At 36.8% G+C, this 25,615-nt stretch overlaps 1 protein-coding gene across 27 annotated transcripts in view; it reads right to left on the bottom strand.

Moving 5' to 3' along the window:
• Positions 1 to 25,615, bottom strand: part of LOC123714728 (dystonin) — a 256,193-nt gene that overhangs the window by 14,392 nt on the left and 216,186 nt on the right. For 16 of the 27 annotated variants that reach the window (XM_045669172.1, XM_045669170.1, XM_045669185.1 and 13 more), the window contains 39 exons: positions 24,497 to 24,631; positions 23,994 to 24,233; positions 23,445 to 23,615; positions 23,118 to 23,312; positions 22,866 to 22,997; positions 22,494 to 22,627; positions 21,991 to 22,183; positions 21,340 to 21,566; positions 20,607 to 20,751; positions 19,805 to 19,924; positions 19,423 to 19,620; positions 19,152 to 19,315; positions 18,007 to 18,106; positions 17,699 to 17,884; positions 16,475 to 16,593; positions 16,036 to 16,194; positions 15,325 to 15,556; positions 14,756 to 14,944; positions 14,241 to 14,395; positions 13,669 to 13,680; positions 12,708 to 12,933; positions 12,387 to 12,513; positions 11,812 to 11,935; positions 11,230 to 11,350; positions 10,988 to 11,145; positions 10,426 to 10,577; positions 9,852 to 10,092; positions 9,636 to 9,731; positions 8,868 to 9,050; positions 8,019 to 8,178; positions 7,461 to 7,538; positions 7,159 to 7,278; positions 6,251 to 6,523; positions 5,045 to 5,168; positions 4,649 to 4,776; positions 3,820 to 3,896; positions 3,027 to 3,098; positions 2,612 to 2,644; positions 635 to 709 (listed from right to left, as the gene is read on the bottom strand). In XM_045669172.1, the coding sequence (XP_045525128.1) occupies positions 635 to 709; positions 2,612 to 2,644; positions 3,027 to 3,098; positions 3,820 to 3,896; positions 4,649 to 4,776; positions 5,045 to 5,168; positions 6,251 to 6,523; positions 7,159 to 7,278; positions 7,461 to 7,538; positions 8,019 to 8,178; positions 8,868 to 9,050; positions 9,636 to 9,731; positions 9,852 to 10,092; positions 10,426 to 10,577; positions 10,988 to 11,145; positions 11,230 to 11,350; positions 11,812 to 11,935; positions 12,387 to 12,513; positions 12,708 to 12,933; positions 13,669 to 13,680; positions 14,241 to 14,395; positions 14,756 to 14,944; positions 15,325 to 15,556; positions 16,036 to 16,194; positions 16,475 to 16,593; positions 17,699 to 17,884; positions 18,007 to 18,106; positions 19,152 to 19,315; positions 19,423 to 19,620; positions 19,805 to 19,924; positions 20,607 to 20,751; positions 21,340 to 21,566; positions 21,991 to 22,183; positions 22,494 to 22,627; positions 22,866 to 22,997; positions 23,118 to 23,312; positions 23,445 to 23,615; positions 23,994 to 24,233; positions 24,497 to 24,631 (5,774 nt within the window). The remainder of the gene's footprint in view (positions 1 to 634; positions 710 to 2,611; positions 2,645 to 3,026; positions 3,099 to 3,819; positions 3,897 to 4,648; positions 4,777 to 5,044; positions 5,169 to 6,250; positions 6,524 to 7,158; positions 7,279 to 7,460; positions 7,539 to 8,018; positions 8,179 to 8,867; positions 9,051 to 9,635; positions 9,732 to 9,851; positions 10,093 to 10,425; positions 10,578 to 10,987; positions 11,146 to 11,229; positions 11,351 to 11,811; positions 11,936 to 12,386; positions 12,514 to 12,707; positions 12,934 to 13,668; positions 13,681 to 14,240; positions 14,396 to 14,755; positions 14,945 to 15,324; positions 15,557 to 16,035; positions 16,195 to 16,474; positions 16,594 to 17,698; positions 17,885 to 18,006; positions 18,107 to 19,151; positions 19,316 to 19,422; positions 19,621 to 19,804; positions 19,925 to 20,606; positions 20,752 to 21,339; positions 21,567 to 21,990; positions 22,184 to 22,493; positions 22,628 to 22,865; positions 22,998 to 23,117; positions 23,313 to 23,444; positions 23,616 to 23,993; positions 24,234 to 24,496; positions 24,632 to 25,615) is intronic. The other 11 variants (XM_045669187.1, XM_045669186.1, XM_045669160.1 and 8 more) reach the window with 8 other exon arrangements.

Here is a 25,615-nt window from a genome sequence, read left to right as displayed (position 1 = left end):
TGAAATCTCCCCTGAAGTTCTTTTGTGCATTCAATATTTGTATGGTATTATAATAAAACAAAGTGTTTGTATTGTATAATAAAAATATAAATAAATGTTTGCTATTAATACACACCTGGCGGCATGTCATGAAAAACAAAATGCGTGTCGTTTGATTGAGATTTGTCTATGACTCAGTGATGCCAACAACTACAGAATGTTCCCCCTAAAACCTTCTTCAAATGTCTTTAAATATCGATTAAAGACCCCAAAAGGTTTTGTTGTACACTCGGAAAGAGAGGTAAATTCAAATATGTATAAAATTTAGATCTTAGAGTTCATCTTTTCGATATTTCAGTAATAGCCACGCTTCGAGTTAATTTTTGGTTTGGTTAGTAGTTAGCTAGACTTAATATAAATTGTATAGAACTGCGTCTTTTAAGAAAAATATAATAATGATTTAAAAAACCCCAAGTTGGCAGCACTGCTATGACATCAACAATCACAATCGAGCAATAAACGTTCCAATTTACAAAAGTGCGTTCTAATCCCAACATAATCAATTTTATATATCACTAAAGTTATCAAGAACTAAATTTTTGATATAATTATATAATAATTTAAATGATTATTTTAATATGGCCGTATTCCTTACCTTCCCTTAGCCGGGAACCGCGGACCGTAGTGCGGCAGGACGCGGTCAGGCGAATCTCTTCCCGGACTGACGCGACTAAAGCAACACAATCATCAAAACACGAAATACAAACCATGACCGCAGTTAGTTCCCATGCTCGTTCTGGTTATAGTTAGTGTGTTAAATGCCACCGAAGTTGTCAATCCGTCGACTTAATAATGGTTAACGCAAGAATTACACAAACGACTGCAATTTTTTTTAAACAATTGACAGTTGACAAATGACAATTTCAGATGAGCGTTTGAATGTCAGCTTAGCAATTGGAAGATTAGCATTAGTGTAAGTGAGTTTCTCGTTGAGTAGATTCACCATGACTGTGACAACTACTAAAACAGAAATTGATGGTGGAATGTGCAAAGCGAAAGTTCTTCAATTGAAACCAGTCGTAATTTAGGATTTTGTCTAACTAACGACTAGACTTTGTGAAGGATTCAGAGACAAGAAAACAATTCTCTCATCTGTCAAATTTTATATAATACAGCAAAAATTTTGACACATGTCAGAGGTCACGCTTATAATCTAGACCAGTGTTTTCCATTTCTTTTTGTGTCATGCCTTAGAGTTTCTAAAATTCTTATGCTCTGTAACATAAGTTAATATTAAACAATTAAATTGTTCACCTAAGAAACATAAATGATAGGATTTGGAAGAAATCACTAGGAAATCGTGAACGAAACACACCTCCCAGTTGGGAGTGGGCCGCACAGTGTGGGAGACACTGCTCTTGCAAAAACTCAGTCGTAGTACCAGCTTGAACGAAAGAAGTATTCAGTCTCTTTCCTTCATAGTGTACATCCAATTTGTCAGAAAGAGACAAATGACTGCTTTTAAATTTAAGTTAATTTAGTAAAATTGCTAAGCCAACATGTGCGTGTTAACGCGAGTACCACATATTTAAATAAAGCTCCATTAATCGATATAAACGCAAAAACTGGCTTATTTTTGTAAAACCACAATAAGATGGCGCTAGTAATGCAATATGTCAACAAATTCTAATGTCAAATAGTTAACTGTCAAGTGTCAACTTGATGTCACCACGATTGCTGAGACGTGAAAACTAGCGATGAAAATAATTCATAAATTTGCGTTTACATTAGCTAATGAAGCTTTATTTGAACGTGAATAAATTTAACAATGTTACCTGTTAGTCATATTTAGTCCAAGAAGCGCGTGGTCATAGACACGTGATAATTGTGAACAGATAATAAAAGCGTGTTAATCCAACCACCAACAGAGAGGATTTGACGTATTCATATTATACATAACGTTATAAACATATACTCATAAAAACAAAAGTATATACATTTTTTCGAGATTTTTAAAACTACGACATTCTATAAACCACTCAGCACTAACTACATTTTTACTCTTAAAAAGCTTAAAATACCTCAAAGTTATTTTATCTGATCCGAAAACTTTTTTTCTAGATTATAGTTTATCTTTATATAAATTCTACTGTACGAAGTATGAAGAGGAGTTCAGTGCACACAGCACTGTACTCCTCTTAAAAGGCTAGACCACTTTGAATGATTTTTGTATGTGTGAATTAGGACAACGTCTGTCACCAACAAAATTTAATATATTAAATGTTTTATATATTAAGTACATAATTAATATATATCAATCAATGGAACAAAACATAGCTTTTAATAAGTTAAATTTTTTAACCGACGTCAAAAAGAAGAACGAAAACGGTTTTCAGTTTAACAGGTATTTTTTTTATGTAACAAGAGGTGAACGGGCGATGTTAGGTGTTCGGCCCATGAAAATTGCCAGAAGGCTCACGGGTGAGTTTCGGCCTTTTAACAATAATTGGTACATCCTTTTCTGGAAGCAACCTAAGTCGAATTATATATTATGTCAGACAAGATATAACAACTTTGAAGTACATAGGTGCCAAAACTAAACTAAAAAAAACCTAAAAAAGTAACATCAAACCTTCCTCTCCTACTTCGCGAGTGAATCCGGGACCTGCACCAAGCGTGACGGGTGAGACAGAAAGCCACATTTACACATGTTAGAGCGAGACAAGGCTACTCCAAAGATCACAGACGAATAAATTACTGTGACAATGTTATTAAAATGTATGAGTAACACATGCAGTGACGTCACAAGATGGCGTCGAGTGAGTGAAAGAGACAGAGCTCGTAGGTGCGAGAGAAATGCTATTAACATGATTAAACAGTATTTTATTCCCAAGAATAGTTTTAGGAGTAGAATTGTTATTTTACAATGACGTTACAGTGTTTAGTCCTCCATTAAACAATTTTAAAATATAAATTATCTTACAAATGAAATTAAATGAAAGAAATTTAATTAAACGCAAAATTTAAACAAAACTCAAAATACACACCTATATCGCCTACTGCCATAATAATCTGGTGACATTGACCTATCTCTATGAAGGTCGTGCTGAGAGCCACGTCTATTGGTCACACGTGCAATGACGTCACAAGATGGCGGCGAGCGAGTGAAAGAGACAAAACACGTGAGAAGCCGAACACATGAGCGATTGCGATATGACGATATGAGGCAAACAAACATTTACACACACAACGACAAAAATATAAGTGTCAATAAAAATATTAGAACTAGCTAACGCCATCTTAAACCGCTGATTACATTAATGTTTCTGTATCTTTCCATCGCAGCGTAAATACAATACGAGAGAAAGAGACAAATCATTGGACCCGACTTATCCAGAAAGATACAGGTCTATATAAAAAACTTTATCATTAATTTTTATTAAAGAACAGAGGGCAAACGGGCACGAAGCTCATCTGATATTAAGTGGTACCACCGCCCATGGAAACCCTCAATGTTAGAAGGCTCGCAAAAGCGTGGTCTGCCGTATAAGAATTGATACATTCGTACACTCTTTTCTCTTTCTTAAGTCCAGTCCGAAAATACTTCAGTGAGCTGGTTCCACATAGCGGTGGTGCACAGCAAAAACTGCCTTAAAACCACTCAGTTGTGGAACGACGGACGTCGAGCTGATGTCGAGGAATTTCGTATTATGCCTTGACGATGAAGCTCAATTGCATTCAGCCGAAGAATGAAATATGAATTCAGTAGTCAAAAATAGCCCAATAAATATACACTTATATTTTTGTGTTTGTGTATTTAGTGACACAAAAATTACATACCCAGGCGTGCCTTTGATGGCGCTCTTGGCCGACACTTTGCGTGGGGTCGACTCGCGTCCTACGCTTTGGCTCTTCACCTAGAAATACATATGTATGCCATCAAATATATATATTGTAAAGAAAACCATATCTCTCCAAGTTCTTCTATCCATGTAATACCAAGTCTGTTAATTCGGACCCTACTGAGTCAAATTCTGTCTCAAGTAATTACGTAATTAGCTAACCTAACATCTTATAGTGACTATATCAATATTACAAATATTTTAAATAAATAAATGTAGATTAATTGCCGCCATTACCAAGTGTTTCCTTGATTAACACACTAAACATTAAGTTGTCTGCTAGAAGTGCCTTAGAGTTTTGATGATCGGCCAGTCAGTAGCAAAATTAAGAAATTTAACTACTTATAATACCTAAACTACTGGTTCTAATTGAATGAAATTTGACACATAACGTGTTTATACAATGCCTACAAATTTTCAGGATCGACGAAGTTATGGGGAGGTCGACAATGGCCTGCTTCGACAAAAAGATCAGCTGAACCGTTTTTTGCTTGATATGGCCGGATATAAAAATTGGATATAAAAATTCTTAATAAATACGTAAATTAATTTATTTACAAAAAATAACTTGGAAGATATGTTTCTATGTATGTATTCCACCTTTGGCTATATCTTTAGTTTCAATAAAGATATCATAGCAAATATATATTGCATTTTTTCGCATGACACAATAAATCACTAAACAAATTTTAGTGAATTTCGCTGCTATGTTATGTGTTAATGCCGAAACCTAAAAATTTAACATTTGAACATGTAAAGGATCTTACCTGGTAAGCCTTGCAGACACGGTCCACCTCGTTCTGTCTCTTCTGCGTGTGTTCCATCAGATCTTTGTGGTCTTCAATGAGACCTTCCAATACCTCGATAGATTCGGGTAGCGGTTCGGCTTCCAGGGCTAAAGAATAAACCATAAAGATTAATAATTTTACATGTCAGGCAGGAAAAAGTACCCACTTCCTAACTATAAGGGTCTAATGAAAATCTTGCCTCATATAAAAAATAAACATCGATTAAATTTACTAGTAAATTTTTTGTAACAGACTATTCTTTTAGTACATTTTTATTTGTTTTTAATTAATGGCAACACTCTTGCATTTAGTTTTTTTTTAAAACAAATTCTGTAATAGTATTTTAGTATACAGTATAAACGTATGTATACATACTTATAAGCGTAGTTTCAAGTCCACTGAGCCACTGCAAGAGTTCTTCCAGAACCAGGTCGAGGTCCTTCAAACTCTGCATGTGCGTTTCCAGCTTTCCACCGCGTTGCATTGCCCATTGCCATACCTAGATTTTATGAAATTAATATATATTATTCTTCTACATTTTGCCCTAGTGGCATTAGCGTGCAACTGTCATCCCTGAGGTCGTAGGTTCGATCTCCGGCAGTGCACTTATGGACTTTCTATGTGCGCATTTAACATTCGCTTAAACGGTGAAGGAAATCATCGAGAGCAATCCTTGCCTTAGTCCCAAAACGTCGACATGGTCAGGCACAAAAGGCTGATCACCAACTTGCCCATTACATTGACAAATGACCATGAAACAGATCTGAGACCTTAAAAGATTGTAGCGTCACTGATTAGTTTTTATGTTTAATGAGAAACGAAATTTCCAGTCTTTTAGAAGTCTTAGGTCTATAGAACAAATTATTACCTGACCAGCAGACACTTGACTAAAGATTCTAATCACTGGCAACACTGACACCATCAATTTTCGCGGCTTATAGGCGTGCATTGCTCTTAACGTGCAAGTGTTAATACTCAAAATTTTCGATCAGATTTTATTTATCTATATTTATCATAATCTTGTTATCTTTGCAAGGTTGGTAAATTATTTTGATTGCAAATTGATAATTTATTTGTTTTGGTTGTCGGCTCCTCAATAATCCTATTAAATAAATTAGTAGAAAATACTTAACAATTAAAATTCAAACAAATACTAATGTTAAGCCATTTTTACAATACAATAAAAATACTATTAAAAAGCTACCTACATATTTGGACCTAAACATATTTTATCAGACTTTTAACTACAATAGGCTGCAAATACGGGTTAACACAGTTTAGGTAAACAACTTCTTCAACCTGTGAAAACCTCATAATCGCTAATTGCAGCATGCAGTTCACCTGGATTACGTTTTAGGAGCTATACTTTTTTTTGGGTTGGTTTTCTGGATTGTGCCCTAGTCTTGTAGTGGGGCTGCCACTTTCGGGTTTCCCACTTAGTGAGTGGATTCTGCTTGCATCGCCTGCATCTCTAGCTCAGTCACAGCTCTGGTGGTTCCTATTTTAACCGAACGCGATGAAGACACACTGTGGAGGCCCTCTACCCCATCTATTCATTAAGTGAGAACTATATTGTCTTACCTCATCCCATCTGCTCTGTATAATCGTGATCCAATGTTTGATCACTGTCACTGCATCCGGATGAGCCTTGCCCAAGATAGAGTGAGCGAGAGATATGGTATCGTCCTTGTCCCTCTTCTTTTCATTCAGCTCCTTGATGAACCTCTCGTGGTCTCGGATCTGCTGTTGGGTCTCTTGTTCTCCTTCTGGCAACTGTCCCGTGAAACGGAGTTTGGTCTCCGCGTCGGAGAGCCACTCGAGGAGCATGTTCACCGATTTGTGGAGACGTTCAGCCTGTGAATTTAATTTATGACAAGAATTATAAAAAAAAACCAATATATTTTATTAATTTCACCATTATCAACTTAATTCATAAGAAGACGACTGCTCCAATTGTACATAAGTTGTGGTCGAAACCTTTTTGTTATATACTTATTGTTCCGTAGCTGAAATTCATATAAAGCCGGCAAAGTACATATATTTTCCAAATAATTAAATAATAGGTTGTCCTAGTGGCTCATCTGTGCGTTCTATGTGCGCATTTAACATTCGGTAGAACGCTGAATGAAAACATCGTGAGGAAACCGGCTTGCCTTAGACCCAAAAAGTCGACATGAGTCAGACCCAGAAGATGGTCGTCTACTTGGTTATTATTATTATATTTTTTTTTTATAAAATAAAACAAACAAAAATATATTAGATTGACAAATCATAACACATACAGAAATCTGAGGTCCAGACCTAAAACCTGGTTGTGGCGCCACTGATTTATTTATTTTATTTATATATAACCAGCAAGAGGCGCACGTGATGGGACGTACAGACAGCAGAGGACTCGTAACTGTGTTGCCGACCTTGTAAAAATTCGCCTTAAAAACGCTAAGTTGTGGAACGACGGACGTGAATGCGATACTTAAGTTTGAACTTACCTCTTTGAGAGCGGTCTCAAGTTTGTGCGCTTTCCTTTCACTAAGCGTGAAGACGGTGTCCCAGGCCTGCTGCAGCTCGCTGCACTGTTGTTTGATGCTGAGCGCATCCTCCGCTGGCACCTGATACACATACTAGCTTAATACTGTGGCTTTATGTGGGATTATCTACAGATACACACAGGTAGACACACAACGGGTTTTGATATTAAAATCTGAAAAAGTTCTGATGATAAAAATGATTTTATGGTGATAGGTTGCTAACTAAATGATGATGAATGATGTAATTATTTTTTCCTCCTTACCGTGGCTTCTAAATCTCGGCCCGTCTTCATCACCGACTGCATTTGTTGTTCACGCGAGTGTAGGTCTTCCTCGAATTGCTGAAACGTTGATTTCATTGCAACAGTAGAAAAAAAACTTTTACAATTTTCGAGTGTTTTTTTTGTTGTTATAAAAAATATATATATATGTGAAGAAATAATTATATCTCTTAAATTAGTTTATGTATTCTCGATTTTGTTTTTACAGATGTTCATTTAGTTTTGTTAGTCTGTGGAAAAGTCGCTAGTTTTTTTTTTGTCTATACATGTGTCAGTCAATTTGAATACGAAGTGTTTGTTATGAGTTCATTTTGGACTGATTATAAAAGATAGACTGATTAGAAAAAGTGATTTTCAACTGAAATAACAAACTCTAAATGTTGTTGTTAATATTTTGCAACAGATTTGAGTAAAACTCCCTTATAATACAACATTAAGAGTTTGTTAGAGGTAAAATAAATCTCTAAAACTCTGTAAATGCCTGAAAGTGGTCACTGAAATAAAATTATTCAAACTATGATATACGGTCTTTCAATTCACCTTATGCTGTTCAATGAGCGCCATAACGGTATCCAAGTCTCCGTGTAGCGGTGATTCTGATGATAAGTCTTTCTCCTGTTTCCTGAGCCATTCGAGGAGCGCGGACATCGCGTCCTTGAACTGACCCGAGTATAGAAGAGCTTCCTCTAGACGTCTTTGTCTGAAAATATTTTCCGTGTTAAACACTGTTTGTTTTAAAAATATTATTTATTGTAATGCCAGGCAAAAATCCAACAAGAAAAAAGAAAAATATCATTTTTCGTTTGGAAAATTACAGTTAAGGCCCTATTCCAGCAAGCATTGCTGTGTCAGTGTCTCGGGGTGGACTGCGGTACGCAATAGTGAGCTGGATCGCGAACGCGCCACGGCCCGTAATTACAATTACTTATGTAAAACATTAAATTAATGTATTTTAATCATTTTTTTTCTGAAATGGATTAATTGGCTTGCGATAAAATGTATCGTGTAAATTTCAAATTCATATTCTGTATACATTTTCGTCACAAAATGAATTCAAAGTGTTAAAAATTGGCTATGTTTGGATTTTTTTCTATCGAGCGAAGTTATTTAAATCGTGTCGATCTTTCAAAATGGATACATAAACTACTCAACTACACCATATATTTCTTACATTTGCAATACTTCAAGAGACGATGATAATGACAGAGACAATGTATTAAGTAAGTATTTTTTTTGAGTTTGTTAATCTTTTACACATTTAAAAATAGTTTAGAACACTCAAAAGTTCAGCAAAATTCTAGGGTCCTTTAAGAGAAGAGCGTATCAATTCTTAAAAGTCGGCAACACACTTGCGAGTCTTCTGACAATGTGAGTATCCAAATGTCGTACCTGTCCACAGCCTTCGAGCAAACAGTGGTCCACTTAGACTTGAGTTCGGCCAACTTTTCCCTCAACACCGGTTCGTCGCTCTTCGGCGCCTTGTCTTTCAGGGTTTTTCCTGTTTTGCTTGTCAAGTCGTAAGCGGGCTGCTTCGAAGCCAACGCCTTTTGGAATTCACGGTGTTTTGTTAATCTGTGAGAAAAATTTCAGTTATAAAAACAAAAGATTACCGCAATTTCGTAGTATTTATTGCATTCAGTTAATAAAAAATTACTCATCAAATTACCAACAGTTTTCACGTTTAGTAGGTTTCGATGTACGAAAGATTTTTTTAACTATGAAATTATCATACCTTAGTACATACCTAAGGTAATATTTACCTAATATATTATAAATAATTACATAAAATAAAAAGAGTGCAATGCAAGTGGTAGAAGTGAAACCTTCAAAAATTTTGGTTTTAAGATGATGAATGTTATTATAATTTTTAAGTTTAATACCAATATTTAAGGTTGATAAAAAAAGTTAAAAAAAATTATTAATTTCATCTAATTTTATAATTAAATTAATATTTTTACTAAATGTTTTGCACATATATGTTTTTTTACACATGCACAGTAATTCAAAGTTTATACACTGTATGCTGTGTATAAACTTGTATATATGTGTCGATTTTTGTTTCATCGAATTTCAAATAACCACGGTGCTAAAATTTTCGCTTCAAAAACACATAAAAAGAAATCAAAATAAATAAATGATTAAAAACATAAAAATCACCTCTGTTTAATCTTCTCCGGGTCGTTGACATTGGCTTCAGAGTTGAGCTGGTCCAACTGCTGTTCTGTGTCGTTAAGCCAGTTCATCAAGTTGTTCCTGTTTGGAAACCAGTAATAATTATTTCTCTCCTTTAGATTTCCAGGGATTTAATAAGTTTTTAGTTTGGGTAAGTTGAATTACAGAGCCTGTAGTGAAAATAATCTTTTAAAAGCTTACCACATATCATTAAACTCCTTGGCCTCCTTGATACCGTGGTCCAAAGCCCTGGTCCTCTCAGCAGCCTTGGAGACCACCCTCTCCCATCTATGCTGCACCGAAACCAGAAGGTTCTTAATGAGGATCACATCCTGCTTTTGGCTGAAGTATTTCAGGTGCGTTCCCTTTTTATCCAATTGCAGCATCGTCTCCCGGTGAGTGGACACTTCCTTCTGGAAGGCTTTGTGCTCTTCCACTTGGGCTGGAGAGAAAAAGTTAAAATTGTATGTATTAATTTTAAAGTAGTGGTCCTACACACACAATATTTTAAGCAAGTTCCCACTTCACCGTTTACAATCTCTTCGTTTTTGAAACAATTAGTGCCTGGCACTTCAAGACACTTCACACACCAGACACTTCAAAAATTTCCAAAAATCACCATATATTACTCATAAAATCTAATATAGGATTTGACTTAAAAGAAAACATAATTTTAGCATTCCTAATAATCGCTTAATTATTTTAAGTAATTCGCTATACTAGGGAAAACGATTTGTTTTATAAGGAACAGCAAATACAAGATAGTAAAACATACTGAGCAATGTCTCCATAACCCTGGATACAGGTTTGGCAGACGTCAAAGTCTTTTCGGCCGAGGTCAACCAATCGACGAACGCTTGCAAAGCCTCGTGGAACTCCGTCGCTTCCTTCAGCGCTATTTCCAGCTTTATCTTCTTGTCTGACGCTCTATGAAGACAAAACATATTAAAGCCATTGATCTATTATATAGTATAACTAATGGACCCGATAGACAATGTGATGATATTTCAAGCGATTAGGATATTAAACAAAGTATGAATATTTGTGAATCTAAACCATCCGGGGTGAAACGCAAACGCATACAAAAAAATTCAATCAAATCGGTCCAGCCATTTAAGAGGAGTTCAGTGACATACACACGTATAGCAGAATTATATATATACATATAAAGATCTATCATTGTCTGGATTATTATATTAAAAATAGTTTTGTCCGTTCTGAGTTTCTAGGTATGTTTTATATGTTTTTAAAGACTATCGAACCTGGGACTTATTAATATATTCATTTATTCCCTATTGCATTCTTTTGGGACTCTAAATAAATTTTTGCATTCAAACCTGGAAGTGACATTATCCCATCGTGACTTCAAGTTCTTCAAGTTGAGGTGGAGCTGACTGGTGGGGTTAGGCTTGTCCTGCCGTTTGATGTACTCCTGACCCTGCTGCAGGACAGCTTCCACTTTCGGGCGGTTGGCTTCGATTTCGTGGTACACCTCCTGTTTAGTTAGAGTCAAAATATTATGAAGGGCCTAACTTACTTTATGGCCAATAATTTTGTGTACCAATAACCTCAAACGTACCATAAACCTCTCCAGCTGTTCCGTGGCAGTCTCAGGCAGACCTCCGACAGGTTTGGATGCGACCACTACGCTGTCCACTTCAGATAACCACGACAGTAGATCTCCGATTTCCGCGTTGAAGCTATGTAAAAATGTAATATTGAAAACACAAACAAATAAAATCTTCACGAATTTGTTAAATGTAGTCACTGTTATAATGAATCTAGATTTTGAGGATTTTTTGATAATACAGCACCAAACCTGGGCTCGAAAGATACATGTCAATTTATCTTTTTAATCAATTAATCTTTTTTATAGATTAGGGGGCAGCGTGCCTACAAACAATCGGAGGTTTCATCCCCCAGGGAAGATCCCCTTGGACCCCAAGGGAAGACTGGATTGGAATATAAAGTTAAAAACATTTATTTATTACAGAAATACATACATTATCCTTACAGCGATAATATACTAATGTCGAGAAACATTAAATAATTAAAATATAATAAAATACGCATATACTATTAAACACATAATTTACACAATATGGCTACTGTAAATTCACTCTGCGAACATATAAATATATCGATAGAACATATACCCTACCTTTGGGCCTCCCTTAACGCATCTTCGAGTTCGGATTGACGATCTCTAGCTTTCTGCTGTAGCTCGCGCCACTTCTTGTTGAGTGTTGCCAGTTTCTCGGCGGTCTCGCCGGCCTCATCTGTGCCTGTACAAAAAGAAGGTTGTATATACATTCGGTTTACGGACGTTTACCGTGACAACGTCATAACAAAACATTGATGAAATAATTGCATAATTTTATGAATAAAATTGAATCATTGTTATTGCATAATAACTTTTTTGTATGAATACAAAGGAGTGAATCTTCTGACGCATAGGCCAATTGAGAAATAGATGCGGCGCGAACGTACAATGAGCGTTACCGGACTGTGTGTGTACTTTTCGTGCGTTCATAGATTTATTAGACATTGTCAAGTCAAAAAACTATTCTTTAAAACCGTATCTTGTGTTAATGTAAGAGTATTTGTACCTACTTAAATTGTATAAAATATAAATTTTATACGTTTAAATAAAATTAGCCTTGATTAGAACTTTTAATACAAATAAATTATTGTTTAAATATAAAAAAAAACTTTTAGGTTTGATTCGAAACTCACCATGGTGGACAATATGCGCGCCAGCTTCGTTGAGCGTATCAACGCTGGCCTGATGAGCTGCGATATCGTTCATTACCACCTTCAGCTTCGCCAGTTCCACTTCCAAGATTTGGGGATCTCCAGCCACCTGTAAAAGTTATGATTATAAAAACCTTGAATTTAAATTTTAAATTTTGTGGGTTTTACATTTGAAATAGTAAAGCCTAAGGTATGTTTAACTATAATTATAACTATTGTTCATTAATAAATAATAACAAAAAAGAAGCCTTATATTTCTCACTTAATCTGACTTTTTAAGACAATATTTTTTATCTATCTTACCGGTGCCAAAGTATCCAAGGTATCGTTCGTATGCTGTATCCAAGCCAATATGTCTCTCAGGGCATGTTGCAGTTGTCCCAGTCTTAACAGAGCCTTCTCCAACTGCTGCTGCCTTTCCACCATACCCCGGAGGAGAGATGACCAGCGCCCATTCACTTCTGTGAGGGGTTGTTTTATTGCCGCAGCTTGTTCGGAGGATGTACGTTCAGTTAACTCCGCGGCTTGCCTATTGTTAAAATTTAATTTTAATATTGAATGGGTGCAAATGTTTGACAAACAAATATATATTTAATTTAAAAAATTGAATACGACAACCCATATGCAAGTATCTCGCAACATGTATTGAAATGACTTGTTACATTTAGAATAGATATTTAATTATTAATTAATTTATAGAATATTGATATGGCATTAGATATATTTGCACAAAAGCGAATAACATACCGCAATGACAGAAATGGAACACAAAATGAATAGAATAACCAAGAATGAAAGAGAAGAAAGACTCAGCAGAGTTCTTTAATTATAATGATATTATAAAATATAGAGTAAATCCAATAAAAACGGATATTAGGAAAAAATCACCCATATAGTCGGTTTACGGTTAGTTTAACGTGACAACGTCATAACAAAACATCGAAGAAATTATTGTATGCTTTGCTAAATAAAATTACATCATTACTATTTTGTAAGGATACAAAGGAGTGAATCCTCGGACCAATCTAATAGACTAGAGAAAAAGATGCAGCGTAAGCGTACAATAAGCGTTACGGGACAATGTGCTATTTCGCACAGCCGGCGTTCATCGATTAATCAGACGTTGTCACATAAAACAATACAGAACATGAAAACTAGAAGATTACGACCAATCTCTATTATTTTTGTTTGTCGTATTGGTACAAGATTGGTCGTAGCTTTAACAACATCAAGCAGTCACACAAAATTAAAGTCAATTCCTTGCCTCATTAAACTCCTTTGGGTGTGCCGTTGGTGAAGCGGGAAAAAACATTATATTAGTATCGTGAGAAATTATCAGAACTATTGCTATGTTGGCATAACGCAAACTTTTGAAACTATATATCGAAACAAAGAATTCATTGTTATCATTATGCAATACTTTTAAGCATTTTCAAACATGTCTATTTGCTAATTAAATTATCTATAATTGTTTAGTTACACAAATATAAAAGGAAACATTTAGTTTAAAAAAATCTTTTACGACTAAAATACATGCGATTTTTTTAAAGTTATATCCAGTTTATTGATATATACGAGGCCGCAATTTATTAATTATCATAATTATTAATTATGAATGTCTAAACGCTTTCAATCAAATCTATGATGTACTAATTTCTGAAAAAAACTACCTCTGCTTAGTGTACATGAAGACGCCGATTTTGATAAATTTTGGCAGAGATTCACAGAAGTTTGCGTTAAGCCGTATGCTGTGCAATTGAGATTAGTTAGGTCCCATAACCTCATAGGAAAGATTTAGGTAGAACATGGGCCAAAATATGGTCTTCCTTCAATTACCTGTTCAAAGCTTCAACCTTGACCATGTGAGGGTCTACTTCGGTCTTGAAGCCAGCAAGTTGTGAGATCTGTCGCTTCACGGCGTCGATGTCCGAGCCCAAAGGTCCCATACGGGAGAACTTGTCTTCGGCCGTGTCCAGGAATTCTTGGAGATTCTGCGTATTTGGGACAGAGAGATTGAAACGTGAAAAGTGAGTCAGCATATTTGAAACTCAAGTTCGAATATTGTATTCTTCTAATTATTTCATTTTACCTTATTACTACTAAGATTATTGCAGAACTTCATTAATTTTAATAGAATTATTATTATCATTGTTATCGTTATTATATATTTTTGTTATTAATGGGTTCGAGACTGCGAATCAACCGTTGTAGGGACAAGAAAAAGATGGCGCGTAACGGAAAAATGTGACAGTAAATTTACAACGCCGGTAATGAAGTTTCACTTCAAAGTAGTTTAACGTATCTCAAGCCTGGTTTGAAGTTTTATAAGTCTTAAACCAAACTATACTCACATGAAGTGTATCATGGAACTCCATAGCCTTCTCCATGGCATCAATGAGATTTTCTTCCCGTCGAGCGTAGAGGGCGGTGATATTGTCCCAAGCTGTATCCAGATCTTCGATGTGTTTCTTGACTTCGGGTTTGTCCGGTTCACCGCAGATGGACATCAAAGTCGATCCCGTCTTCCGGACTTTCTCCACCTAGAGTTTAATATTTATTGACACTTCGATGTTACACGTCGGACTTGCCTGTCTACCATATGCCGACAATGAATTATCAAATATTGCAATGCGCAGAGGCGATGAGAACTTGGAGAAACTGATCGTGGTGTGAGCACCAACCAGATGGACCGATCGTCTTCCAAACTGTACATTGCATAAAAACAGAAACCGGTGGAAACAGATAGTCTCCATGTTTGTCGCTTACACCGACGTTTTACACCGACTTTAAATATACATTGCTGTGTGTGAGTGTGTTACCTAAGGGTGACCCTAGAAAAATCAAGAAATTCTATGGGAGAAGAAAAATCTTTAAAATCACGTAATGTGGCCGTAAATTCCTCCATTAACTGTAATCTTACCTCGGGCTTAGTGTGGTCGATCTCCTGTCTGATCTCCTGCAGCTGCAGCTGCTGGTGTTGGATGTGATGGGGCTGGGCAGCAGGCGGTGCCTGTGCAGCCAAAGTGTCCTCCAGCTCACCCAGCTGTCCCATGACTGCCTCTAGCTGTTCCCAGAAGCGACGAGCGAGTTCTAAAGCGCTCTCGAGAGATTGGCCACGGTTGTTGCTCGTCCGTTGGACTTCATCCCATAGTCTGTTATAGAAATCATCATAAATAAAAATAAAACTTTATTCCTGACAGAAATGTGGCTGTGACAATATGGATCCAACACTAGTCCCCACACTGGAGAACCCACAGAGTTGTTGGGGGAAAAAGGGGTATTAGTATTTCATCTGACCATAGAATCGTGTACGACCATAAATATGTGTGTCTGTACTCTATATTAGAGAGTATGGCTAAGTTAGCGATTACAACAATCGTGTGCTGTGGATATGTTAGTTTGGAACTTCAGTCATGTCAAAATATGTAGTAAGGTATTTTCAAAATCCAAATCAGCAAGCAATTTTTAATGCATTTTATGGTATCTGGATACTTTGACATTCTCAGGCTCAACTCATCAGTTGAAACCAAGCGGTCATCTTGACATCTTGAAAAGAGAACCGCTGATATTCAAGACCTGGAAATTTTACTAAAACTCGCCAAAGATTTATTAAAAAGTGATTATTACTTACTTATTAAGTTTCTCCAGTTTTCCCCTGATGTCTCTTACGGCAGGGTCAGTCGCGCTGGCCTTGCTCATGACGTCACTCGCCGCTCGTTGCACCGCTCTGTACGCTTCCTCGCGCTTCTCAAGATCTTCGATTAACGCGTTGTTCTCTTCGATTTGGTCTCTGTAAAGAAATAAAATCGGTAAGAATTTCCTGTCAAATATATTATATTCTAGAAGATTCCTAAGAGATACATAACTTTTTAACGGCGTTTTTTATACGGCAAAAACCTCAACGTTTACTTAGAAATATTGTATGAAAATGTAACTATGACATAAACATAAACATAAGTAATTATAATATTAAATTGCTGGATCGGCCGAGTGGAGAAGCATTGACTTCAACTGAATGCCAGCAATTGGCGGGAGGTGTTATGGTGTTTTGTGATAAGCAAAGAACATACTGTATCTTGTGAGGGTGGGCGGAGACGGGTTCGGCTCGCTGCAATTGGTCAGCTGCACCAGACAGGGCCCGAACCATACCTTCGAGCCTTTCTGCGAATACTGACGACTCTTGAAGCGCCTGAAATTAATAAATCCATTAAAATTTGTTCAGTCGAAACAGCCAAAAATACTTGTTATTTTGGTTATAACATGGATTCTTCACAATTATTTTTTAACAACAACACATAGAAGTGGCGGCTGTACCAGCAGGCGGAGTAGGCCTAGGAAACCAATAAGATTAGCAAATTTTTATTTTGCTACCTCATCAAACAGGTTTTGATGTTTTCCGATAAAAGTCTCCAAAAAATCTAGACTTTCCCCTATTAGTTGTCATTGTACATTTGGCGTAGCGAACTTCCATATTCCAGAGTAAAACAGCTGGTTCGCAACCCCAGCGACCTCACCTCACACTTTGTATAAGTGGAAAAAAGCAAAAATTGCCGAAAATGTATTTCGCTCTTCTTGGAAGAAGGCTGGAACTGGATGGTTTTTGTATAATTTTGTGCTCAAAACCAAAACTTAATTTACGTGCAACTTCAACGAAATTGTTGTATTGTAAAAACTATCCAGACATGACAATTGTAGAGGAAGAAAGTTCAGAGCCTCTACCTTAAAATATGTAAATCCTCCCATACAGGACATCAAACTCACAACTTCTTGTATCAGAAAAATACCAAAAGATTGGTGAAAGTCACCACCATCGTTAACAAATTCTCCGGAGTAGGATATAAGTCAATTCCAGTTCTTACTACGTGGTTGGCAGGCGAGATTCATAACACTTTGTTAGTAAGCAATATTAGTTTATTGGCACAACAGTATTTTACCAACAATTCTTAAGAAGGTTTAAAAACTATCATTATTTTTTTTAAAATAGGGGGCAAACGGGCAGGAGGCTCACCTGATGTTAAGTGATACCGCCGCCCATGGACACTCTCAATGCCAGATGGCTCGCGAGTGCGTTGCCGGCCTTTTAAGAATTTGTACGCTCTTTTCTTGAAGGACCCTAAGTCGAATTGGTTCGGAAATACTTCAGTGGACAGCTGGTTCCATATAGTATGTGACATAAACTGCCTTGAAAAACGCTCAGTCGTGGAACGTCGGACGTCGAGGTAATCCAAAGATAACCAATCATGATCAAAAATGTCAAACATTTAAGAAAAGCTCTTTATCCCTCTTCCTCTTACCTGTTCCAACTCTTGCTGTCTCTGTCTAAGTTCAGCTTTGAGCGCGTTATATCTTTCGCAGTCATTCTCTACTATATCTTGCACTTTAGCGGCATCGTCCTCTCCACAAAGTCTGGATAAGGCTTCTCCTGTCTTCACAAGCTTGTCCACGAGTGGCTTATGGCCGGCGATTGATTGTTGGAGCATCTGCAATCAAAACAGAAACATTTAGAAAAGTCAAAGCTAGTCAGCCTCAAGTGATTCCAGGTCTATAGAAATCAGAATAACAGTTAAGAGATAAATTAACGATTTTGAAACAATTGACAAACCTCATTCTTGTCTTGCTGCTGAACGATCTGTTCGGGTCTGAGCGCCGGCATCGCCAACATCTGGACCTGCTTCTCCATGTCGTCCAACCACGAGGACAATCTGCAGATCGGATTTCAGTCATAGACAAAATATCAAAATACACATAATACTTATTGGAATGCCCCTAGGGAGGTAAGAATATAATATATTAAGAACGAGCAAGAGCAAAAAAAATCGCTGACTAGTCATGTTTACGGTTGCCATGTACCTTATAAATTATTGTACATTATGTCACGTTATTACACTGTAAACTTTATCAGAACAATATCTTTAGATACTTCGATACTTTTTTCGTCAACGGAATTTATCGATCGCCGTTGAATCTTAGCCAGAATCTCGCCAGCGCTAGATATTACTCGCAGTGCTTAAAAAACTCATTTTTAAAAATAAAGAACTTTACTTTAATTGCAGTAAAGTGTGGCAACCCACAATAGTCAACATTTACATATACAAACTCTGGAAATAAATGAAATAATTGACCTGCTCTTGGACCTAGGTCTGTTATGAACCAGAAAATGTTACATTACAACAGTTTATATAAATGTAAAGAAATAATTGTATTTCTTAGATTAAATTCTTAATTATCTGCCACATGTCAAAACTGACGTTTTATATAATTTGTAATATTGTGTTTGTTAGTCTGTGGAAAAGCGAGTTATGGCTTGTCATTTGAATTTTTACAAGAATAATGTTTGTTAGAAAATTTTATGACAAATATCTAATACTAACATAAATGTTCTTATTGGATTAAAATTGTTTTTTTTAATCATTTACGAAATAACAAACTGTAAATATTACATAATTATTTCAGGAGGCAAACACAAAACACTCAAAATTCCAGAATATATATACGGATGGTATTATGTATTCTTCTTTGACGTCCGATGGTGGACTTGACTTATTATTCATTATTTTCCTTATATTCACTTATATTTAATTTTTGATTAATAATTTTAAATATTATTTATATAAAACTTAAGTCGGAGTTCCCTTTATCATAAATTAGTTTTTATTATCCCTTTGTTATCATAACCTTAAATAAATTTTAACTCAGTGTAAATTGGTAATATTTGCACAAGCATTTAGAATTTAAAAAAAAAATTACCCATGGTGAGTATCGGCAAAGTGTTCGGCTAGCGGCAAAGCTTGTTCAAGTGCTGCCAGCCTGGCTGCACTGAGCTGACCGACTTCTTCAATCATCTCCTTTAACTCTTCACTCCTCTCTCTGATCACACCGGCTTCATCACCAGATTGGCATTCGCGGAGGACCTGCAAATAAAAACGTCCAATCAGTTCTTCATACTTCTACTATTCATCTACTTAAGAGAATTTGGGCTAAATCTGCAAATTGGTATGGAACAATGGTTATGCTTTACCTTCTTAGCCTGACTGAGTAGTTCTCTTGCCCTCACGCGTTGTGCGGCGACGTCGTCACTGAGCGGCCTCTGCTCGGCGAGTTGGGCCCGCAACACGTCTGCTGATGCAGCCGGAGGCTCGGCAGCCCTTAACTGGGCATCGGCAGCCCGGAGCCACTCCACCAACTCTTCCATGTCTCCCACTACTTCTAGAGAACGCTGGAAAGGGTTTGACGTCATAGCTTGGATTAATATGACCAATGATGTTTTATGAAGAACACGAGAGTCCATTTAAGGATCTTAACTACCAGACAACATATTCCTTCAAGAGAAAAAAAAACACGTAAACATTTCTGAGAAAATTTCACTGTACCAAATGTCATTAGGTTTTTTTTAAGCATACCTTTTTGCTAAGCAGCAGCCTCTCAGCCTTCCGCTGCACCTGTTCCGCGATGGCATCGAACCTTCTGTTGTCTCTGGTCACCATCCCTTCCACGTGGGTGGCGCCTTCTCCGGGAGATATCTGTTAATTCAGACAATATTTTATAAAAGAACAGGTTGTATTCAATTTTATTTCGTTATGTAGATTTTATAATCAAAAATTTTGACGGAAACATCACGAAGATTTGCAGCGTTTTTGTCAAAGAAACAGTCGAGAGCTCAATCGCTATGAGAGATCTCTGAAACCGATTGAGAGAGAGAGTGAGAAAGAGAGACCGAATAAATATACACGCTATTGGTTGATGTATTCGTTTAGTAGTTACATATTAGAACTTTAGGTGGCAATTCTGTCGCATAACGTGTTGCGCAGTAAACGCAGGTTTTTTTTTATATTTATTAATACTATCATTAGCACGTATACAGTGTGTAAATAGTATTTATATACATATACAAATACACGGTATGATCATATACTGGTACATGATCATCTATTGGGGCTTTTACCTAACTAATAATTAATTTACAAAAAAGTTTCACTTCTGACATGTGTCCTATGAAAAATCAAAAAGATCGATAATCGATCGTCGATCGATTCGATTTGATCTTTTTCATAGAGCATGGTGTAAACAAGCAGGAGGCTCACCTGATGATAAGTGATGCATACTCTCAATATCAGAGGGTTCACGAGTGTTGCCTTTTAAGAATTGGTACGCTATTTGAAGGAACCAAATACTCTTTTAATACTCAAATTACACAAATAATACCTGACAAAGCTGAGGCCCGACGACGTTAATATTGTCAAGCAGTGGCCTGAATTCTTGGAGTTCAGCTTCCAGTCTGAGGATGTCCTGTTCCCTGGGTTCCACCGACTGAAGGCAAGTTTCGGCACTTGCCATCCATTCCGTTAGCCTGAAATGTTATTAATGTTAACCAAAATGTTTTCATGTTTTTTAACATTATATTGAAGTGTATTTTAAAACAAAAGTGTCTTAAATATTATTTTATATACATCAAATCAAATACGATACATACAGATATATGAAGCTACATAAAAAAAAAACCTGTGGAGCTCCAACCTTTTTAGGTCTGGGCCTCAGATCCCTGAAACTGTTCCATGATCTTTTGCCAATCTAATAGGCACACAGGTGATCGGCCTCTCGTTTTTTTAATATAACAGGGGGTAAACGGACATGTCAGATGAGCTTTGATCTGATGTTAAGTGATACCGTCGCCCAAGGACACTCTCTTGTGCCTGACTCTCTCTTTCAACTTTTTGGGTCTACGTCAAGCTGGATTCCTCACGGTGTTTTCCTTCACCGTTCGAGAGAATGTTTAATACGCACATAGAAAGTCCATTGGTACGGGGGTTCTAAGACCTCAGGGATGAGAGTCGCACGCTGAAGCCATTAGGCCAACACTGCTCTTTTATATATGAACTTCTTCTATCTTCTGTTATTAATTTGCCTCTTGCCTAATTTTGTATTTAATGAAACTTACTTAGTATGTGAGTTGTACAACTGTTGCACAAGCGGCAACGTGTCAGAGGCCAACTTGAGCAGGTCAGCTCCCTTCGCCGTGAGGTCATTGTACCGCCGTTGTAGGGCGTCCAGTTTATCCTTGAGCTGTAAGGCTTCATCACCGGAGATGTGTTTCATCAGTTCGAGACCTGACTCCACTGTGCTGTCCACTGCTTGTTGCTTATCAGATATTTCTTCCGTTTTTTCCTGTAAATGTTTAAGGTTTTTAGCATCTTCAAGGTAACTCACATCAACACCAACTATGATAACTCAGTTTTGTATTGCTTGACTTGAGCTGTCATGGATTATGCTCAAGAGTATCAAGAATATCCATAGCCCTAAATCACCTGCATCATGAGCACAGCCCACACACAACATCATGTATCTACCCTCACTTTTACACCATCACACAACCGAATTAGGTATTATTTAGATAAATGTATTTTTTTTCCTTTCAGAAATGTTTGAACAATGTTTATATATATATATATAAATATCTTACTGCACATACACACAGGTGGTCCTGGGTACCATTATCGGGAAAATATTTTTTATTTATAAACCGTGAATTAAATTATGTCGCAAAATTCATGATTAGAAATAAATTAAGTGCAAAAACTGTAAAACTTACTGCTATCTCATCCATCTGCCGAAGAAGTTTCTCCATATGAACCGGCAGAATTTTCCTCTTCGCCAAATATTGCTCCATGCTGTCCATCCATGCTGATAAGTCCTGGTATGTCAGGACCAAGTGGCGGAGACCTTTACGTGAGTTGTCCAAAAGATCCCCAATGTTAAGACTGTGGTCGACCAGAGCTTGGTATCTGCAAAATAAGTTAAAAGTAAATATTCTGAAACGGTAATCTTTATCAAATATAAAAAAAATTATCTTTAAAGGATCTATAGAGAGAGAGAGAGAGAGAGAGAGAGAGAGAAAGAGAGACGGAAACTATTACTAATAATATACTATAATATCAGAGCTTGATCATTTGTCAATCTAATCTAAATCTGGGTCTAAGGCAAGCCGGTTTCCTCTCGATGTTCCTTCACCGTCAGTCCGTAAGGAATGATGAATTGGAATAACACGAATGAAGACATCGATAACATAAGCACAATTAGAACAATTTTTTTTACCTGTCCGTAGCAAGATGTAATCTGTCGGCTAGAGCAGCCGCTTCATCATCTCCAACCAGACTCATGAGAGTAGATGCAGTTTCAGTCAGCTCCTTGAATTGGGGCTGCTTTGATAGGATGTCCTCGTGAATGTTCTGCAGAAAGAGAAGTTTAGTTTACTCCCCTTTTTTAAAGCATATTACGTAGATCAAGAACGAATTTCATGTTTAAAAATGTTAGATGCCAAATCAGCCATGTTTACTTTTATTTCTGCTTATATTCATTCTTAAAGAAAGTTTAGTAAAAAATGTTACGAGAAACTAAGAACAATATGCAATGATTTCAATCTTCCAATAGCTGTGTACTTTTGAAATTGCCGCAAATATGACTCACCTTATGCTCTCTTATCTTCTGCTGTATCTTCTCCTCGTCAGTGGGCACCAGCTCGAGAGCTTTCACCTTTCTCTCAGTAATTCCAAGCCACTCCATAAGCGGTTGTAATTGCTCCTCGAATGTTTTGGCCACCTAGATTATTACCAAACGATTCATATATTTACAATCTCATTAAAAGTCTCAATTACAGAATGATATTTGATAAGGTTTACAGAAGTATATCGTTAGTATACTGTTTTATTAATATTATACCTTCATAGCTTGTTCCAGATCCAGCATCCTCTGTTGGGCGCTGGCAGTCAGACCATCGAACCTCTGCATTAGGCCCTTCAGCTGCTTTTCAATTGCCTTCTTTTCATTTGAATCACAATCAGCTGCGACTTCATTGCCCATCGCGAAGAGAGACGACATGGAGTTCTGACGATCCATCAGCATCTTCTTGAGGAACTGTAATGTTGATTAATTAGTGCAATACCAAAAAAACGCATTGGTACAATTTGTGTCATATTAAATTTGTATAGAGTTTGGGAGAAAATATTAAATTTCAGACTTTTCTCGGTGCATTTGTGTGATACGTACCTTCTGTTCCTGTAACTGCGCCTTCACGACCTTGTAGTCGGCCGAGGGTGGTTTTTGGTTTCGTACCAATTCCTCTGTATCACTAAGCCAACGAGCCAGACCAGCCAAGGCTTCAGCAAGTTTACCAGATTGGAGCAGGCCAACGTCGAGACGACGTCCACGTTCGTTCATCTGATGATAAAAACGTCTTATTTTCACCCAATTTCAAAGAATGAAACATCAGAACTTTTCCTGATACCTAATGTTTTAATGATTAAAAGCAGTTTTTCTAACTAATCTCTATCGATTGATGCCTTGGCAAGTAGATTTTGATAATGCAACATAGGCACCAATCAATCATATGTCTGTGTCTTCTGGTGCTAGGTACCAGCTCCTATAACTAAAAATAATATGAAAGTATTCTTTCATGGACTCTATTGATATAGGTCACGATGGTTTTTGTGGGTATTGGGTCAAAGCTGCGTATTGACCCCCATTTCCTGCGCCATTTTGGCATCTGCATAAGCACCCTGTAATCGCGTTTCCCCAGAACAAAAAAGATAACCTTACCTTTTCTTTCAAATTGTTCCATCTGTCGTTCAACTTCTCCAAGTCTTTGTCTAGTTCTTGAGTGGAAACCCCTTGCAAAGCGGATCTTACTAGACCCTGTCCAATCTTGTTGCAATGGGACACATTTTGACCCAAAGGCTCAACAGTACGTTGTTTGAGGTCGGCGAAGTCCTTCTGCTGTGCACGAATTTGATCCAGGTCGGAGGAAACTGGTTTTAAGTTTCGTACTTGTTCTGTTGCCTGGGTTAAAAAATTAAATTTCAAAAAATTGACTTCAATTTCAAAATTGTAATTATAAATTATCACAATATTTAAAAAACAAAATGTAAAAATTCTCAGCCACTGAGGCCAGCGTTAAACACTGCCACAGGATCCAAACTTTTTACATTACTATGTAGATTAAGCAAATTGTAAAAACTGTGTAGCGAAATAATCAAAAGGAGTTTAGAACTTTCAGATAAAATATAAATCTTTAAAGACCCCAGAATTTTTGGTGAACTTACCTCATCAATATCGTCTATAACAGCATCGTATACTTTGTAGAATGCTTGGAGTTTGCTGTGGGTGTCATCTAGGTCCTGTTCTCTTTGACGAGTTTTCTGTTGTAGCTTCCTTATTTTCTCTTTGAGTGGTGCGATCTGAGGAAATATATGAAATCAGACACATTCGTAGAATGCACGATGATAGGCCTTAGAAATAATTAATGTGTCACAAATCGCATAAGGAGAAAGGACACTAAAGACACAAATTTTAAAAGTGTTTCTTGATTTTATGTGTAATATAAAACTGTAATACAAATAAAGTATATAAAACAACCATTTTTTTATACGTAAAATCAGAATTTCGATAACGTTTCTCATCGACACGAATAAAATGACCTAAAGACTAACATCGAGACTTAGAAGAAAGCATTAAGTAATCTACAATGCCACATTAGCTAATGATGTAGCTACAAAGTGATTCATAAAATAAAAAAAATCAATGGCGCTACAACATTTGTAGGTCTGGGCCTCAGATTTCTTTCTGTATCTGTTTTGTGAGTATTTGTCTATCTAATAGACAAGTAGGTGATCAGCCTTCCGTGCCTGACACACGTCGTCGATTTTTTTGGACTAAGCCAAGCCGGTTTGTGTGAGCGAATGTTAAATGTGCACAAACTTAGTAAGGGACCTTTTTAAATTTTTAACCCAATAGGATTTATGTTTCTATATGCATATTATTTCTCATATCGAACAACTCTGATACAAGGAAGCTCATTCCGTAACGGCGGACATGATACATAATATATATTTGCGATATAATCACTTTAGATAACCTGAGAATAATAATCACTTCGTGCTAATTCAAACTTTGTTTTAGTATTTTTTTAGGACCTCTCCATAATAGCCTATCAGACATGCGATCAGTCAATTCTGTGGGCGAGAAGCTAGGCAGCAGTGCAGTGTCAAAACACCCCTTTCCAAAAATGGAACTACATTTGCTGACAAGTTGCCTCCCTCTGGGACCGAGTGGCGACTGTTCCGGAGATATTCTCATGACATTTATGGGCGAGTCGAGGCCCGCTGGCTAGCGGGACCGAATTTGAAGTATTGCCGAGTAAGCCTGCTGGAGTGTTACGGTAT

Source organism: Pieris brassicae, chromosome 9 (genome assembly GCF_905147105.1).
Source record: "Pieris brassicae chromosome 9, ilPieBrab1.1, whole genome shotgun sequence".
NCBI lineage: Eukaryota > Metazoa > Arthropoda > Insecta > Lepidoptera > Pieridae > Pieris > Pieris brassicae.
Note: the sequence above shows the minus strand (reverse complement) of the source record. Positions and strands in the feature narration are given on the sequence as shown.